The sequence below is a fragment of the Neoarius graeffei genome, chromosome 2 (genome assembly GCF_027579695.1).
Source record: "Neoarius graeffei isolate fNeoGra1 chromosome 2, fNeoGra1.pri, whole genome shotgun sequence".
NCBI classification, from domain to species: domain Eukaryota; kingdom Metazoa; phylum Chordata; class Actinopteri; order Siluriformes; family Ariidae; genus Neoarius; species Neoarius graeffei.
The window spans coordinates 20,815,104-20,835,347 of record NC_083570.1 but is presented as its reverse complement, the minus strand read 5'-3'; the positions used below and the strand labels follow the sequence as shown (position 1 = coordinate 20,835,347).

General features: G+C 40.1%; 1 protein-coding gene across 2 annotated transcripts in view; it reads left to right on the top strand.

The window, feature by feature from the left end:
* The window catches only part of ankrd6b (ankyrin repeat domain 6b), a 97,393-nt gene that overhangs the window by 42,890 nt on the left and 34,259 nt on the right, over positions 1 to 20,244 (top strand). For both annotated transcript variants that reach the window (XM_060913971.1, XM_060913972.1), the window contains exon 2: positions 12,065 to 12,298. In XM_060913971.1, the coding sequence (XP_060769954.1) occupies positions 12,173 to 12,298 (126 nt within the window). In that variant the 5' untranslated portion in view covers positions 12,065 to 12,172. The remainder of the gene's footprint in view (positions 1 to 12,064; positions 12,299 to 20,244) is intronic.

Below are 20,244 nucleotides of genomic sequence, written 5' to 3'. Positions count from 1 at the left end.
GCAGGCACCAAACAGCAAACGATTTGCAAACTGTGTCACTCAGCTGTTAGCTATAACCAGTGATGGGAATAACGGCGTTAGAAATAAACGGTGTTACTAACGGCGTTACTCTTTTTAGTAACGAGTAATCTAACTAATTACTTTTTACATCATTATAACACCGTTCCCGTTACTTACAATAAAATACTATGCGTTACTTTATTAAAGCTGTTTTCATCTGGCACGCTGCTCGTTCAGCCTTTATTTACTCTGCTTTAGTGTGGGGTGGCGAGACGCAAGACAACGGCACAGTAAGCCAATCAGAGTAGATTTGGACAACATGCACTACCGTTCAAAATTTTGGGGTCACCCAGACAATTTTGTGTTTTCCATGAAAAGTCACACTTTTATTTACCAGCATAAGTTGTAAAATGAATAGAAAATATAGTCAAGACATTTTTCTGGCCATTTTGAGCATTTAATCGACCCCACAAACGTGATGCTCCAGAAACTCAATCTGCTCAAAGGAAGGTCAGTTTTATAGCTTCTCTAAAGAGCTCAACTGTTTTCAGCTGTGCTAACATGATTGTACAAGGGTTTTCTAATCATCCATTAGCCTTCTGAGGCAATGAGCAAACACATTGTACCATTAGAACACTGGAGTGAGAGTTGCTGGAAATGGGCCTCTATACACCTATGGAGATATTGCACCAAAAACCAGACATTTGCAGCTAGAATAGTCATTTACCACATTAGCAATGTATAGAGTGGATTTCTGATTAGTTTAAAGTGATCTTCATTGAAAAGAACAGTGCTTTTCTTTCAAAAATAAGGACATTTCAAAGTGACCCCAAACTTTTGAACGGTAGTGTACGTAGGTAGGCCATGTCTACTGCACTACTGTGCACTCTTTCAATCAGAAGACACAGCGATGGCGAGCGGTCAGCCCAACACTGCGTTTTCACATTGGAAATACAGCCATTACTTGAAATAAAAGGCAAAAATGTCTACGTGCAATGCACGTTATGTCGAGGAACAAAGCATTTGTCCTCGTCAGTGGCCAGTAATTAGTAACATAACAATTTTAATAACTACAAAAATATATTAAATTTGATTGATGTCTTATCTCACATTGTCCCACAAAAATATTAATATAGTGTAGATAATGTTACTAATTGGTTCTGTTTCCATTTCAGTCATTAAACACATTTAACATTCACTTTTATTATGATTACACTAATTGAATTTGATTTTTTTTTGGGGGGGTAATAAAATGTAACGGAATAATTACTTTCCCTGGTAATTAGTTACTTTTATGACAACGTAACTCCGTTACTAACTCAGTAACTTTTTGGGAAAAGTAACTAGTAACTATAACTAATTACTTTTTGAAAGTAACGTGCGCAACACTGGCTATAACATAGTTTTGTTGTTTAAGGGTTGTTGTTTAATTTAAATGTTTTCTGTTTTCACAAAAAATATCATTATATTTGTTTTGTTCGTTTCACCACTGAGATATCAGTTATAAATGTTTTTTTTTTGCACCATTTAAGTTTTATTGAGCAGATACCATATTGGCGTGTTAGGTTTATCTCAGAATTTCAGTAAATGCAGCTGTCTGTTAGAACAGAAACTCATTTATGTCTCACATTGTCTAGTCAGTAATTGTATGATTGTTTTATTGTTAAGCATAATAAGCAGTATTATACTTCAGGTAGAAGTTTATTTTGAGATGTTTTTATTGTTAACTATTGTTTAAGACTTATTTTAAATAAAAATATTTAAGTTTATATTCAACTTTTTGTGCCATGTCACTTTGCATAATATCGTATCGTAAATAATTGTATCGTGTTGAGAAAGTACGATACGTATCGTGAGAGGCGTATCGTTACAGCTCTAACCGCCGATATTTATTAGATTGGTCCTGCATTTCCTTTCCTTCGCAACATAACGTCTTTTCTTCTCGCTTTCCGTTACTGTAGTCGGTCTTTCACGTTTCATTCGCACACTCACGTCCTCCATTTTTCTCTCTTGTTTCAAATTTGTATCCCACAATGCCTTGTGCAAACGGGGAAAGCCCACCACGTCATGCATGACGTAGTATCTTGTATTGGGTCATGGTGAAGCAGGAAAAAATAGCGGAGAATTTAGGGCCATGTGGGCCTAAATTCATTAATTGTTCTATTTAAAAAAAAAACTAATAAAATTGGAAGTCTGTGATTCGAATTCAATAGCTTTCAGTCCACTGAACAAAAATAACTGGGTGTCGGGGAAAATTCTTTTTATGACCTCCACTTGAAAAATCTGAAAGGCAGTCTACCTTTAACTGTTACTATAGAAGGCTTTCAGTATGGCAAAACCCAGTGTTGTGATAACAATTAACAAATGATATATTGTGTGGTCTGACTCTACAGCTGGCTCAACAGGCCAGCATTTCTGTGCTTTTTTTTTTTTTTTTAAATCCATCTGGAGTTTTTGTACTTTTAGAGAAAAGCCTGGTTGCCTAGCTGCACCCAAGAGCCTGTTTGCTATTGTATGAAGTTGTGTTCAGGGCAACAAGGGCGGTAGAACATCTCCTTCAGTCTTATTCGTTTTTCTTCTGGTCAGGAAGGGGTTTGTTTCAGTCTATTACCCCAGTTTTGTTTTGTTTTTTGGTCTGATATAAATGGATTCTCAGATAAAAGAGAATTTGTCTTTTGAGCTGTTTTGAATTCTGGGGTGGTCTAGATGAGTGAACTGATGGCTCAGCTTTGTTTTAGAGATTTTATCCCTGCTCAGAAACTAACATCTCAGCCAGGCTTTGTTTCATCGGGATGGTTTAGGAATCTGAGCATGTCTTGTGCGATCTTTCTTGGCACAGAGACAAGCCCTCCTCTGGGATTTCACCCGTTCAGAGTCCGAAACTGCTGAAAATGTTCTGCAATGCTTTGACAATATACATTTTGTAAAAGGGTTCAGTCGTAGCTAGTAAGCTGTTGGGAGTAAATCTTGATTCAATTCAGTTTGTCTATTGTCCAGTTTTCCTCACCCAGAAGATGGTGGCATGGTCTGGATTCTAAATATCTATCAATCCCCCAGTGGTAGAGCGAATGCGTCTCTGTTGCAACACCACCATGGGGGAGGCCCTTAAGGGTGTCCAATTGCATGAACGCTCCAACTCGCTGATGTGTAACTCAAAAGGACACCTAGGGCTTCTTCACGCCTGAGGTTTATACCCAAACCGGAGATTATGTGCTTGGAGAATTTGATATGTGTGGTCAAGTGTGAAAGCTAGAAATAAATCCCAGATCCACCAGGAAAAGCCAGGCATTTCCATTTACAGCATTTAGCAGACGCCTTTATCCAGAATGACTTACAGAAGTGCTTTGTGGTCTCTATCAAAACCATATCCTTATGCTAGTTCACTAAATCTGGGCCTAAGAATACCATCAACCTAAAAGCCTGTTGATACGTTCATACAGCATGAAAAGGAACCACAGTGCACCTAATCACTCATAGTACTGATTCAAGTGCTTGATGAAGCAGTAGTGCTTTAATCTTTGTTTAAAGATCGCCACTATTGCTTCAGGTGAAATCGGTGCACAACATATGAAAGATATTCATTTTCAGGATCTGGTGTCAGATAACCTGATTGGTTCATCTTGTTACTGGGTTACTGTCATCAGCACACCTTCCTGGCAAGTGTTCACACCAAGAACGTTAGATAAACACATACCTTCTGAAATCTTGCAAAAAATCTCATGCAAGGATGGCCCGTGCATGGACATGCAATGGATGGTATCAGGACTAAATGAACAACACTGCAAAAAGTGCACGTGGCATATAGAACTGCAACAGCAGTTTGCATGGAATTCATTTGTGTGAAAACAAAGTAGCATTAATGATGTCCGTCCTAAAAAAAAAAAGAGCCATCCATCCATGGAGCCATCCATCCATGGAGCCAGCCATCTGTCCGCTATACTGCTTATCCATCAAGATCATAGAGGGAGCTGGAGCCAAACCCAGCTGACTGATAGGTCACCAATCTATCACAGACACGAGCATCCATTCACACTCACATTCACACCTATGAGCAATTCATCCAGTTAACCTAGGCTACATCCACATGACAACGGCAACGAGATGTTATTTAAAAAAATATCGCGTCCACATGGGCAACGATCAGTAAAATATCAGGTCCATATGGAAACGCAACGTTTGCTGAAAACGATGCAATACACATGCCACACCTCTAGGGGTGCTGTAAGACGGTCCCTTCGGAGACACCAGAACAATAGAAGAAGTAAGGACGCATGCACATAAACTATTATGCGCGAGACTTCATATTAGCCACAAAGTCAGAAAAATCTGTTCGTAAAATTACATTATAATGACCAAATACAATGAAAAGTATTTTTCCAGTCTCACCTGTGAAAGGTAATCCCATGTGATCTCATTTGGACGGCAAACCTGTTGGTACAGTTAAACGCAGCACATGAATCTTTATCCTCCGCTTTGACCCATCCAATATGGCGGCGAGGATGACGTATGATTCTACGCAGAAGGCGGCATCTTTAATGGTCCGGAATAAATTGAATGCTACACGTTGATGGATTAATTTGTTCTTCTACGCCCTTTTTGAGGAATGTATTGTAGGACTTAAACCAACATCTGAAGAAGTGAGATCGCTCCTTTTTTTCCTTATTTTTGCTGGCGGGATTGACTCTGCCCTAAGGGCTATCTCTCTCTCTTCCTCTCTCTCTCTCTCTCTCTCTCTCTCTCTCTCTCTCTCTCTCTCACTTTGCACCATTACACAATAAATATTCACAGTGAAAATATTTTGTAAGCGCATTTCATGAACCAAGTTATAGGATTTGTTGACAACTCGCATCGAGTTCGTTACACTTCTACCCGGCGTGAAGCACTGACAGTCATGTGGTTGTGACGTCATCATAAACAAATCCGTTCTACTCATCCAGACGACTTCGCAACGGCAACGTTGCCAGATCTTTCCACTCTGGGACCCGTTCTCAAAAGATTGCATTTTGGGGCACCCAAAACGCCGGTGCCGTGTGGACGCCAGGCCTAAATGATAAACAATTGTGTCGGATTCACCTGAATCCGTTGCCATGTGGACAGGGCCCTAATCTGCACGTCTTTGGACTGTAGGCGGAAACCAGAGAACCAGGAGGAAACCCATGCAGGCACTGGGAGAACATGAAAATTCTGCACAGCAAGGCCCCAGTCAGCTGCGAGGTTCAAACTTGGAACCTTCTTGCTGTGAGGCGACAGTGCCATGTATAGATTTTTCAAGGGTTGGGGGTGAAACGCTAAATGACCATGACTTACCATTTATGGTGTTCATTGCTCACATCTATCGATCTGTAAAAGGCTCTGTTAAAATGGGGCTATTCTGTGGTTCTGAGGTTCTTTCTTTCTGATTCCAGGGCAAAAGCTTTGAATGGCGATCTACTCACTAATGAGCAATAGGACCAGCATTTCTCAACCACTGAGCTGCGGCCCATTGGTGGGCCGCGAAGTGCCATCTAGTGGGCCGCAATTTTTTTTTTTCAAGTTGAAGCTAATTTTTAGTTGGGTACAGAGGCCTTTAAAGTGACGTCATCGCAACTGCGGATTTGTTTATGTGGCCATGTTGCCGGGCAAAGCTTTGTGTTTGCCAGCGACTGGCACAAGTGTATGTGAGTGATCGTAAGCCAAATTCAGTAAACATTTCCAGATAAGCTTGAAATTACATCTGAAAGAACAATTCCAGAGACCTGTAGTGCTTTTGGATGTAATAACAGATGTGGAGATAAGCCTGGTTTAACTTTTCACCACTTCCTGGTGAACCCAGAAAGATGAGAAAAATGGTGAGCTGCAGTTAAACTGGATGCCAACAAAGCATTCCTGTATGTGGACACTTTGTGTCAGGTTAGTGTGAAAAGCTCTGTGCAGCGTGAAAATGTATATCTGGATGTGGGCTTTAGACATGATATATTTTATTAGACTGAACGCTTGGCTCGACTAGCAGCATGTTTGTGATGTACTGATAATGTAGACTCTGCTAAACACCATAAAATATGCTAGATGTAGGCCCTGGCTTGTTTATTACTATTAGAAGTCCATGTTTGAGCTTAACTTTGTCATAGTAAGGTATTTTTCTTTATCAGGAGTTTCCTGTAACATTCTGGCATGCACGAAACCTGCCTCAAAATATTGGTAGGCATCTGTATTTTTGTTTGCCTTTAGCATCCTAACCCTAACCTGGTATTTAGAAGTCCAAATACTAAATAGTTCAGGATGTCATAGTGTCTCAAATCCGGGAGCTGGTTTGCCGAACACTTCAAGTGGAATAAATACATCCATCCATCCATCCATCATCTGTAGCCGCTTATCCTGTTCTACAGGGTTGCAGGCAAGCTGGAGCCTATCCCAGCTGACTATGGGCGAGAGGTGGGGTGCACCCTGGACAAGTCGCCAGGTCATCGCAGGGCTGACACATAGAGACAAACAACCATTCACAGTCACACCTACGGTCAATTTAGAGCCACCAATTAACCTAACCTGCATGCCTTTGGACTGTGGGGGAAACCGGAGCACCCAGAGGAAACCCACGCAGACACGGGGAGAACATGCAAATTCCACACAGAAAGGCCCTTGTCGGCCGCTGAGCTCGAACCCAGGACCTTCTTGCTGTGAGGCGACAGCGCTAACCACTACACTACCGTGCCGCCCTGGAATAAATATATTTGTGGGTAAATTAAGAAGAAGAAGAAGCCTTTATTTTTGTCACATGTACACTCAAGCACAGCAAAATTCCTCCTCTGCATTTAACTTGCGCGCGCGCACACACACCAAGCACAAACACGCAGAATAAATAAATACTTTTGTGGGTAAATTATATGGATCTGTGATACCTCCTGGAAGAGAAGAGCAGGGAGGATTGAGAATCGAGAGGCTGTGGTTAGTTTACACCCGATACTAAAACTTGTAGCGTCCTAGCAATCATCACAAATTTGCGTACAAAGCCCAGAAATTCTCCCTTACCCAGTCAGAAATGATACAGGATTTATATTGCTGTCCTGATCCCCAGATCTTTAACCCAGCCACATGTTAAAAAAAGTTGTACTCCACACTCTTCCAAGTTTTCATCTGTTTATTTGTGTAGAATGATGTCTGCAGCACCAGGTAGTTTGAGATGTCCAGGAACTCAAGGGATGGACAATTTTCCAACTCCTAAGAAAAATCCTTCTTTGTGAACGTGTAAGGATCTCGCCCATTGAGTGGTTTCTATATCCACTTCTTTTGAGTGTACTTCTTGGTTTTAATAACCTGCTTGTTTGCTGTACACAAACATGGCAATAAGTTCTTGTGTTAATCAACCAGACTCCACTTTTGGATCATTAATCCCTTTTGACTGAGAATGTCCTGCATGCATGGTTTTATATGCACATCCATACAGTTTTAAATACAATACCTACAATTAAAAACAGTTAGTTTTTACTGTATTTATTTAATTCCTGGGCTCCCATCTGGAACAGGGAATGATGTTGCATCCCATTAATACGCTTTACCATAGATAGATTTTAATAGAATGGATGAGGCAAAATAATTGGGGATCTTTTTTAATGAGCCCCAGCTCGTTACAAGTATGAATAGGTGGGCCTTAAAGTAGAAAAGGTTTAGAACCCCTGCAATGCACTAACTAAAGAGCATTGGCCTCTCTTAAATCCTGAGCTTCATCTCCTTGGTACTGCATGTTTCTCAAACTTCAGAGAGTTTAGCGCAGAAAAAACCCCACCAGCCTGTGAGAAAAATGTGTGATTGAACAACATGGCCTCTGAGGTTAAAGGATAACACCAGCATAGGAGTGTTGTGGTGAAGGTTTGTGCCCTCAAGATCCTCTAAATCTGACAAGTCAAAGCTAAAATTATGTGAAGAATTCGCATCGGAGAGAAATGTGTTCAGGCTTCTTTAGAGCAAGCAATAGCAGTACGTTTATGCCTGGAGATTAAGGAGGTATGTGAAGCTCTAAACACGTCGAAAGCCTTATCATCACAGATGTGATTTACTTCCATGTGTGACGGAAGGGCAACAAAATCAGATATGTAGGTGAGCCTCTAAAACGCAGCTCACACATACACAGCTTGTAGCACTAGTGCCTCCTTTTGGCATGGAAATCTTTGTGAAACAATTACGAGCGAAGCCTTGCAACATCAACAGCAGTATATTAAGGCCTGAAGTATATGCCATAATTACAACTCTTTACATGCTGCCTCAGACTCCATAAATAGAAAATTAAGGGATTAAGCACACTGGGGTTTGGGAGGTGCCTGTTGTGAATTACACATGAAAGACACAAAACACCAATGGCAATTTCCTTGTACGTTTATTTCTTTACAATGCTCATAATGTAATATTAACAGCTGTGTTACAAATGGTATGACAAGATAAATGGCTAAAATGGTAATTAGTCATTTTGGTCACAATTATTTATCACACTTACAAAGTAGTCTTGATGCGTGTAATACCACAGTATTATACCAACTGCCGTGGTATAAAATGAACAAACACATTAGGACAGTAGTTACAGGAAAATAACTGGAAGGGCACTTGGACAGCGCAGCCCTCTGCCAAGGACAATCGTTGACTCTTGGAAATCTGATGCATGCAAATCTTCATCTGCAACCACTTTTATATGTCTGGATACATTTCCAAAATTATTCCACTTACATGTGTATCCCAGAGGATTGCTGGTATCCGTAAATGCGGATTGTGATATGGCGTCATCATATTTCTACATTGGTTATGTTTTGTCACTGTTGAATTCTACGGTCATCTGCTGGATTGTAAGATGTATGGCAAATGTCATACCTTGCAACGTTAGCAAATAGATCATGGAGCTGCTCCGTGACCCATATCCACTAAAGAATTTAACAGGTTCTTCCTTGGCCAATGCTGCACCCTTCCACCAAGTTTCATGGAAATCGGGTTGGTAGGTTTTGCGCAATCCTGCTTAGTCAAACAGACAAGCTGAACTGAAAACCTCCTTGGAATTGTTATCCCCCGCTGGCCGAAAGGCCCAAAGGGGGATTATGTCGTGGCGATATCCGTCCCAGGAAGGGTGCTCACCTTCTGAAATCAACTCCTCTCTAGTCTGGTTAACACCAGACCATATCACAAGTGAAATATGGTCTGGAATCCACCTATTGAATTTCTCGTAGGGGAGGTGTGGTTTACGATTGCCAACGGCCGTTTATTGGATGTTGCGAATGTCTATCATTTGGCGTATACGTAGCCCATGGCCAATCATGGCAGTTGTACCCGGTGACGTAGTTAGAGCGACAAAGAAGACGAAGAGGCGAAGAAGAGAAGGAAAGAGAAAGAGAAGGCAAAACAAAAATAGGAAAACAATGGCACTGAACGATTACTGCCGTTTGTGCAAGACAAATATGAGAGAAGCTGGACCCTCCGTATTTGGACATTCAACGCCATGTTAAATGTGATCCGTAAACCGTCCCAAATAAACTACAAGCTTCCGTTTGTCGAGTAGTACGCGTCACCGTCTTTCCACCCCTCCCCACTCTCTCTGATTGGCTCCCTAACTCAGGCGAGCCTTTAGACCATAGTTTCCATGCTGTCTTTTCAGATCGGAACGATTGTGCAAAGCAGCATGGGATTTCCCAGGCTAACTCCTCTCACAATTTTTGGAGGAATTTCACGAAATGTGGCAGGATTCTTTGTTATATGTTGGTAGTACGCGTATTGCAATTTCGTTCAATTCAGTCGCATTTTACCACAGTTACAGCGCGCATCCTGGCAACGGTCGGTTTGTTTACAAACATGCGAAGGGGTCTATATGACTATTATATGCATATTGAAATTGTTTAATTTGGGCAAATTTTTACCAGAGTTATAGCCTTGATTATTAACAAACTTGTACTTTGGCAATTTCATCAAGGTGTGCTTGCTTTCTGAAATCAACTTCCCTCACAATTTTTATCCCCCGCTGGCCGAAAGGGGGATTGTTTTGTGGCTCTGTCTGTCTGTCTGTCTGTCCTGGGAAGGGTACTCACCTTCTGAAATTAACTCCTCTCGCAATATTTGGAAGAATTTCACGAAACTTGGCAGAATTCTTTGCTATATGTCGGTAATACGCATATTGCAATTTCGTTCAGTTCAGTCGCATTTTACCAGCGTTATGGCATAGTTGCCAGCGGGGGATATTGTGCTCTCTGAGCATTCTTGTCTACCCTTGGTGTAGCACAGTCTTCTGATGTATAAGAATACCCTCTCCTTAGATTCCTTAGCTCCATCATGCCTAGTGTTTTTATTCACCCTGTTCTGGCCAACTCATTAGACAAGCTGATGGAGTGTTGAAACCTACATGTGTTGTTAGAGTTGTGTGTGTAAATGTTAATACTTTTGAATGTTCTTCTTGGTTCTGTATCATGTATGTATGTTTAGAAATGTTGACTAGTAACCCATTTGAAAGTATTTTAAAGTGCGTATCACGGGTAAATTCAGGAACAAGATCAATGTAATTCTCCTATTTTATATTAAACTTTGGTCAAATATCTGTAACATTCTGCATTTTGTGCAATTTTTTTACCTTGTGCAATACCAGAAAAATTCAATTGAAATCAAGCCATTTGAGGCGAATTGGTCCTCCTCTGAAAAAACTTTGCATTTGGATTTCCCGGCAAACATTGATTTTCGTGACATCATCTGCGGGACGCCTCCTTCTGAATCCTACGTCAGCGCTGGTTTGTTTATGAGAAAACGACCTGGTTGTTTTCTGCAAATTTCTTCAACGTTATCGCGTAATTATTAAAATGGTTAACAGATGTATCGTAGGAGGGTGTAGCAACACCAATCTTGATGGGATTAGTACTCATCGTTTTCCAAAAGACCGAACAATGAGAGAGAAATGGGAGCGCTTGGTCTATACAGGCTGTGCACTTAAACCTTGCAAAGCTCCAGAGGCGATTCTAGAGTCTGTTGTGGCCCCAAGCAAAAATTTCCAGGGGGCCCTTCTGACCAGTGTTCATCACCAATATGTTATAAATAATCTGACACCAACGAAAAATGTATGAAACCAAAGTTTTTTTAAATTCCAAATGTGAAAATACAATGGTAAAGAACAATAAAAAACAAAATAAATAAGCCCTTGGGCCCCGACTCTCAGGGGGCCCCAAGCAGTTGCCTGTTCACAAGCTGTGCGTCTGCAAAGCTCGCACAGCCTACTCGCGCTTCCGCAGATAACGTCACGATTCTGGCTCCAGACTCCTTTGGGATTTTTCCAGACACGTTTTATTTTATTTTTTTCTGCTGTAGACAGATGGCCTTGTGCAAAATTACCCTTCTGGGTGAGTGTGTAAAGGGACATACTTTTATATTTAAAAAAAAAACGAAATTGGTCCAGAATATGCCCTTTAAATCTGCTTCCAGGTACTGGGCTGGTGGAGATAAAAAGATATGCTTGGTGGTGTTGTGTTTGCCTTAGGTATTACTTGGGTTAGTGATATACTGTATGTTTTTTATGGTTCTCTGCCAACTAAATGTTAAGTTAGTGTTTTTTGTTTTGGGTTCTTTTTTTGTTGGACTTCCTGTCTTTTTCTTGGTATGACAGTGCTGAGAGATGAATGGAAGTGGGTAATATGTCGAAACAGCTCCTGTCATTAGAATTCTAACAAATCTCCTTCACCCTGAGCACGGCGTTGAGTGGCTCCAGGCTGTTATGGGGTTGTCTGTGGTGAGGTGTATTGTATTTCAACAAGTTAACATTATGTCGCTGTTATTTTTGCCCTTTAGGAAGCCCCTGGTTGCTCAGTCATTGTTTAAGATACTTTTAGTGTAAATCTAGTTGTGTTTAAATTGCTAAGAACAAAAATGCAAAAAGGATTTCATGGCAAACTAAATTATATTTATTTTATAATACTCGTTATTAGAAAAAAAAATTGAGCTTGGGAGTCCACATATTGGCCCAACGGCCACCACTATATTCTCGGACATGAGCGCACACACACGTCATACAGCCTTCCTGTTTTCCACCTCTTTTCACACTCTCACGTTTTTGCCCCATGTGTTTCCTTTCCGTCCACAGGCCCCAATTGGGGACATGCCGCTTCCATTGCTCTAACATCTATAGTGCCTCTGCTCTATCTTGACTCTTTGAAGATGAGTTAGATTGGTCACGGTTCACCTCTGCTTCATGAGCCAGCAGGATGCGGCATCGGTACGTGCACTCTCTGAGCGTCTCCTGGTAGCGTCGCACAAGGGCCAGGCTGAAAATGTGGTGCAGCTGATCAACAAGGGCGCCAAAGTTGCCGTCACCAAGGTGAGCAGAGTCGCCAGGCTCTGGTATGTTTCTATAAAGAGCTTTGTTCAGTGGAGACTGAAAGATGGGTTTTGTAACAGGCATTGCTCAGTGTGCGTACTGTGTGTGGGGGGATTTTTTTTTTTAGATTCCTGGAACAGGATTTGCTATCTTTTACAGCATGGAAAAACCTGTTGGATGTTGCTGTAGCAGAATTCTGGCAAAAACAAAAATGAAGAATCAGATTTTGTTTTTCAATAATTTTCTTCCTGATTATGACATACTTTGATACTTCGACTTTAAGAAACCATAAATATATTTCACCAACACATTGTAGCACCAACACATTGACAGACAGATAAAAAACGCGTATTATCGCATATTACGCACCCTAGATTAGGCTCTGGACCTATCAAAAAAAAAAGCACTGAATAATACCATTTCTCAGATGATGTTCTAAATGGTAAGCTTCTGATAAAAAGGAAGGCAGCTATCCAGCTTCACACAGTAAATGTCACTCTTTAAACAAGCCACTGGATAGCTGCCTTCCTTTTTATCAGAAGCTTACCATTTAGAACATCATCTGAGAAATGGTATTATTCAGTGCTTTTTTTTTTTGATAGATAATACGCGTTTTTTATCTCTGTCGCACATCCACTTTTTGGGCGCGAGAGTGATATCGCGTATCTATTCATTTTGTCGCGCATTTATAAGTAGAGAGCGTGTAGTCGCGTTTGACTGAATCTTGTGTGTATCAATTTGTCAGTACCAGCTAGCAAGCACTGCGCTAAATATAGCGTTGTTTACACACCAATCGGAAAATATCGGAAAGGACCGAAGTATTCCGAATGGTTTATTTAGCGGGTAAAACAGTTTTGTGAACTATTATATCATTGGTCACTGAACCGGAAGACAGTGTATCTCAACCAATCGTGTGAAGTGTTTTAAAAATTCCCAAAAGCACATGGCATATCGTTCTGTCTCATCCAAACATAACAATGTCAAAACGCGTGGTCACGTTGAAAAACCTTTGGACGAAAAAAGGAAACAAAACGAAGACACAGAAGTGAGTATTATGTTATTAATCATATTCAAATAGTAAAGGTGCTTAGTTGATATATAAGACATATATATAAGTTTGTGTACAAATATGATCTTAGAGTAATTATGACAGTGTGAAGACATACTAAGTCATTTGATTCTGATTGATAATGGTTTTTGAAGTTTGAATTTGATATTATTTTCCTAATGCCAATATACAATTAGTTTGATAATGTTTGGTATTATGTAAGTTTTATTTAAAAATATTATGAAATATATTTAATCTGTTCTTGTGTGATTGTAGGTACCGTAAGATTGTAAATGATAGAGATTATATACTTTTTAGGAAGTCTGAATTTTGAGATTATCTCCAGTCGTTTATGTCAAAATCTAGTTTAACCATAGGTAGATTGTTTAATGTTTTTCACTTTCATGAAAGGTGGTCTGAACAAAACAAATATGATTAGCATTTTTAAATATTTGGTAGTGATTTTATTTTATTCAGAAAGTCAGATTTTTCATCTTATTATTAATTAATAGTGGCAAGACTACATGGATTTTAGACTTAACTATATCAAATGATGTAATATTAACCTAGTCATATTTGAAATGCAACATTATACTACTGGTGGTCAAATTGGTAAAAATCGGCTAGTCACATGATTTATAGTAAAACAGTAATCTAGTCATATAACAGAAAACTAGTCATATTTGTAAGGTTTTGCAGTATATAATTCTTCATATAGTTTTTGATCTAAAATCTTTACATTTTTGAAGTTCAGATCTGATCATAATGTTTGTGCAATACTATAAACTGTGGATAAGTGTTTGCTGATATGGTTTTCATATCACTGTATTAAAGGATATGTATAGTTCCATAATTATATTATATAGATCAACATCTGATACGAATGTTTGTTACATGTATTTAGTTTTATTAATAAAACTGTTCTGCTTATAGATGTACTCTTGAAAATATCTACCAATGTATTACTTATTTTTCTGTCCCCTGTTTCTACAACTAGTGAGGGATCTGTCCCCTATTTTCAGATTCCTAGATTAGGCTCTGTAGGTCTTGGATTTCAGTTGCTTCCTGCTAAGAAAGGGTGGTGGAATGTATGAGTGATAATAACATAGTGAAACCACTGTAGTGAGTAGGAGTGAAGTAATGAAAATGGATCAGGAGATTTCACAACTCTGACTAAAGGCAGGTACAAGGCAAGATCTGGAGCAGAGCCATAACCTTAAACAGCTTTCGTCTTTATGGGGTTTGACGAATGAGGCATAAAGCCAAGCAGTTCATCAAAGAACTGCTGCTTATCCATTCATCAGCACTAGGTACTCCAAGTAAACTTGTATTATACACCTGCTGCAAACTCCAGGTGGTGGTATTAGAGCCAGGAAATAGATCTAAATAGAAATAGATATAAATACTATATTGTGGTCTTTTCCATCATATTGGATCTGATTCGTAAAATGCACATTTGACTCATTTCTCTCATCAAGTTAGTTATTAATTGCCTAAATGAGCTCACTATAAGATTTTTAGGAATGTAGTTTCAAGAGATCAAAGAGAGGCAAATGGCACTGTGTGTGTGTGTGGCTGCAGGGCAAATACAGGATGGACTGAGATAATGTTCCGTGTCTCAGTGTTGGGGGTCACGCCAGGTCACATTGCTGTAGCTATGGTGCCTTTGTCCTTGGAACCCGCCAGGGGCCTCCACCTGAAATACGACAGGTGAAAATGGCAGCCCTCCAAAGCCAGGTCAAGGAAAACCAAACCCAGGAGACCAAACTGCTCTTGCCACACCTTGAAACCCCACACAGTATGACCTAATACATTTTTAAAAAAAAAACAGTTTTTCTATTCAAGAGTAAACCTTGGATGGATATTTCACCAATGCTTCTACAACTCCGATTCCAAAAAAAGTTGGGACAAAGTACAAATTGTAAATAAAAACAGAATGCAATAACTTACAAATCTCAAAAACTGATATTGTATTCACAATAGAACATAGACAACATACAGTATCAAATGTCAAAAGTGAGACATTTTGAAATTTCATGCCAAATATTGGCTCATTTGAAATTTCATGACAGCAGCACATCTCAAAAAAGTTGGGACAGGGGCAATAAGAGGCTGGAAAAGTTAAAGGTACAAAAAAGGAACAGCTGGAGGACCAAATTGCAACTCATTAGGTCAATTGGCAATAGGTCATTAACATGACTGGGTATAAAAAGAGCATCTTGGAGTGGCAGCGGCTCTCAGAAGTAAAGATGGGAAGAGGATCACCAATCCCCCTAATTCTGCACCGACAAATAGTGGAGCAATATCAGAAAGGAGTTCGACAGTGTAAAATTGCAAAGAGTTTGAACATATCATCATCTACAGTGCATACAGTAATATCATCAAAAGATTCAGAAAATCTGGAAGAATCTCTGTGCGTAAGGGTCAAGGTCGGAAAACCATACTGGGTGCCCGTGATCTTCGGGCCCTTAGACGGCACTGCATCACATACAGGCATGCTTCTGTATTGGAAATCACAAAATGGGTTCAGGAATATTTCCAGAGAACATTATCTGTGAACACAATTCACCGTGCCATCCGCCATTGCCAGCTAAAGCTCTATAGTTCAAAGAAGAAGCCGTATCTAAACATGATCCAGAAGCGCAGACGTCTTCTCTGGGCCAAGGCTCATTTAAAATGGACTGTGGCAAAGTGGAAAACTGTTCTGTGGTCAGACGAATCAAAATTTGAAGTTCTTTATGGAAATCAGGGACGCCGTGTCATTCAGACTAAAGAGGAGAAGGACGACCCGAGTTGTTATCAGCGCTCAGTTCAGAAGCCTGCATCTCTGATGGTATGGGGTTGCATTAGTGCATGTGGCATGGGCAGCTTACACATCTGGAAAGACCATCAATGCTGAAAGGTATATCCAGGGTCTAGAGCAACATGCTCCCATCCAGATGACGTCTCTTTCAGGGAAGACCTTGCATTTTCCAACATGACAATGCCAAACCACATACTGCATCAATTACAGCATCATGGCTGCGTAGAAGAAGGGTCCGGGTACTGAACTGGCCAGCCTGCAGTCCAGATCTTTCACCCATAGAAAACATTTGGTGCATCATAAAACGGAAGATACGACAAAAAAGACCCAAGACAGTTGAGCAACTAGAATCCTACATTAGACAAGAATGGGTTAACATTCCTATCCCTAAACTTGAGCAACTTGTCTCCTCAGTCCCCAGACGTTTACAGACTGTTGTAAAGAGAAAAGGGGATGTCTCACAGTGGTAAACATGGCCTTGTCCCAACTTTTTTGAGGTGTTGTTGTCATGAAATTTAAAATCACCTAATTTTTCTCTTTAAATGATACATTTTCTCAGTTTAAACATTTGATATGTCATCTATGTTCTATTCTGAATAAAATATGGAATTTTGAAACTTCCACATCATTGCATTCTGTTTTTATTTACAATTTGTACTTTGTCCCAACTTTTTTGGAATCGGGGTTGTAATAAGAAATCCCAGTTAATGGATATTGACGAGCAGAGGTGCCAAAATTTCAGAAATTCTTGAAGTAAAAGTGCAATTTAATATACACAGATAAAAACTAGAAGGGCAATCTGTAAAGTGTATACCTTCACCAAGCCACAAATTTGGATTTGCAACAAAATCTAATCAATTGTTCCTTGGCCAACGGCCCACTTTTCTTCCAAATTTCATCCAAGTCCATTCAGTACTTTTTGAGTTACCTTGGGAACAGACCAAAAAAAACAAAAAAAATCCTGGATGCGTATACATACATATCCGGATTTGCATCAAAATCTATTCAATTGTTCCTTGGCCCATGGGTCACCTTTCTTCCAAATTTCATCCAAATCCGTTCAGTACTTTTTGAGTTAAGTTGGAAACAGACAAACAAACGGAGGTGAAAACATAATCTCTTCCAACAAAGTTGGCAGAGATAAGAGGTAATAAGTACTCTGGTAAAAACTGAGGTACAGCTTCAAACTCAGTAAAAGTATAAGAAAGTTTCACAAAAGAAAAAAAAACATTTTGCCTCAAATCAAATCACATACTGATTTTAATTACTGATGGTAAATTAGTGTCCCTTTCACGAAGAAACCGACATGAAGGCTAGCTAACAGTAGCTTTATTTTTAATTCCAGTTTTGGCGAGAATATTGACACAAAAATGACAATAATAATTTAGCTGAATGAAACTAGTTAGCTATCTGTAGTGGGTATATCAGCAGACGGGTGATCAGCTAATGCAAATGCTAGGGGGTTTCATTTTTATTTATTTATTTATTTTATGATTTTTTTTTACACAATGTCAAAGATATTCCAGCACAGTTCCAGTATCAGTAAGTCTCCATGTTCACGTAGATAATTTGCAAATCTACAGCATGGACCACTGAACAGTGTTTGATGGCGTATTCACACCTATGTTGTTTGGTCCGGACCAAACGAACCAAATTTCCCTTGATCCGGACCTTTTGGGTTGGTCTGAATACAAACCACCAAACTCTGGTCCAGACCAAACAAGTGGACCGAGACCGAGCTGCAAGGTCGGACTCGGTCCGGACCAAAGGAACCCTGGTGCAGATCTTTTGGAGGTGTGAAAGCAGACCGGACCTAATCCGACAGTTTTGCTTTTTTGTACCTCGGGAGCTTCCGTCATTTGTCGAGCATTATGGGAAACAGAGTCTTGACACTCCACCGCAAAGTGCAAACACTGTTGCGGTTGTCAAGGGAGCCTTACAACAGTCGTTCAGTCATTCAGACCAGTGGTAGGCTAGACTACAGAGTACAAAAAATGAGTAGGGGGAAAACGTGGGCCGAGGAAGAAACGCGTACCCTTGTGGATATATGGGCAGATGTCCACATATCTGAGCTTTTGGAGAGAACACACAAAAATGCCGACGTGGTTGCTGTATTCAGTGAGAAAATGAAGGAGAAGGGGTTCACGCGCTCCCCAGAACAATGTCGGCTAAAAGTGAAGAAACTCCGTCAGACCTACATTAAAATCGGACATTCTTTCAAAAAGTGGCGGTACTAGCGACGCAAAAAAGAAATTCATCTATTGCGTGAAGAGCCAGAACTGTCACAACATGATGTGCGCTCATCTGCGCTATCCTCCGTAGCCACCTTGCCCTTTGTCGTCGTCGTTGATAAATTACTTGTACAACAGCATAGTAATCGCACAATTGTGAAAACAGTAAAAACTGGAAAAAACATATAGCTTTGATGACATTAAAAAGAATAACAGCACGGAAAGCCTCCATGACTACTTTTGAACTTAACGCTTTGTGTGCATGTCGTCTCTGACCAATAGCTGAACGACCTCAGGGCGCGTGGCTTTGTTGACAGATTTTGGTCCGCTTACTAAAATGTACAGTGTGAAAGCGAACCGCACCAAAATGAAAAAATAAAAAAAACATTTGGTTCGGACCAAAGCAAGTGAACTATCGAACTATCCTGGTCTGAATACACCCTGAGATTACACAGACAGAAGTGATACAATCTCTTCCTGATTGTTTTGACTGAAGAAGCATTAGCATAGCAGCTAATCTTGTGAAAGATCAGATCTAGCTCAACACCCTGATTCTTTCTGAATGCTTTTTCTTTCAATTCATGTTCTCGTGATTTTATAGAAATACATTTTACCCAGTTTTCTACCAATTTAGTTGAAGTAGGGGTGCATCATGATTTTCAAATGTTATTATTAAATGTCCTGGTAGCATCATACAGCCATGAGGACACTTCATGAACCTGTTCATATATGCATCTGCCATTTTAAAGATGATTCTTTTACCAATAATATACTTAAATATAACGGTGTTTAAGAGAAAAGACAGATGGGAAATCTCAAACTGAATTAAATCAATGACTTGGTGATAGATTTTGATTTGTCTATACCAGTGTTGTAGTCGAGTCACTAAACCTTGAATCCAAGTCCAGTCTCAAGTCCCCAGTGTTCAAGTCCGAGTCATTTAAAAACAATTTCGAGTCCGAGAACAAGACTCCAACCGCACCATTTGACGGTGGCTGCTTTAGCACCATTAACATTAGTTTGTTCCTGAACATGATGTATGAACAGGTGAATGTGCATTCTCTTTGTCAGGGAGTGCAAAGTATTCCATCAGAGATGGTTGGAAGACGGCTGTAAGTGCAGAAGATGTGTTTATTAATACAAATGAAGACAGGTAAACAATCCAGAATGGTAGGTAAAATTGTAAAACGGTGAAACAGGCGATAGGTCGAGGGAGGCACAAACAGCCTATCGTAGACTTGGCAGAATCAAAGACGAAAAACAGGAAATCAGGGATCAGGAAATCAAACAAGGAAATAAGGCTTGGCAATGTGTCAGCAACGCAACTCAATACTTCGCAAAGTAAGTGTGTTTTCACAGTTTTTATATAGGCGTGCTGATTGCGCCTTAATCCTGTGCAGGTGTGAGTTGTTCACGGCACGTGCACAATAGTCCGTTTGGCGCGCCCGAGAGTCTATCTGATGCACACGCCAAGGCGCGCAGGTGTGACACTCTTGCACGAAATTAGTACAAAATTAATGTAGATGTAAAAATGTTATGCCAAATTATTATGGCATGTTACAAAAAATAAAGAAAAAATCCAAGTCCTTGTCTCCAATTTCCAAGTCCAAATGCAGTTCATGCACAAGTCCGAGTCATCAGTGGTCGAGTCACAAGTCGGACTCGAGTACTACAAGCCTGGTCTGTACTGAAGAAAGATGAATTGATGACGTATGAGTGATCTAGAAATATAAGTCCTTTGTCACCTTGGAGATTCTGCCTCACAGAAATCCAGGAGCGCCAGTCGCTGACTCGGACACATCTGTCCAGAGATGTTTCTCACTTTATTGGAAGGCAAATGTGAGTATACACCATTCAGCCATAA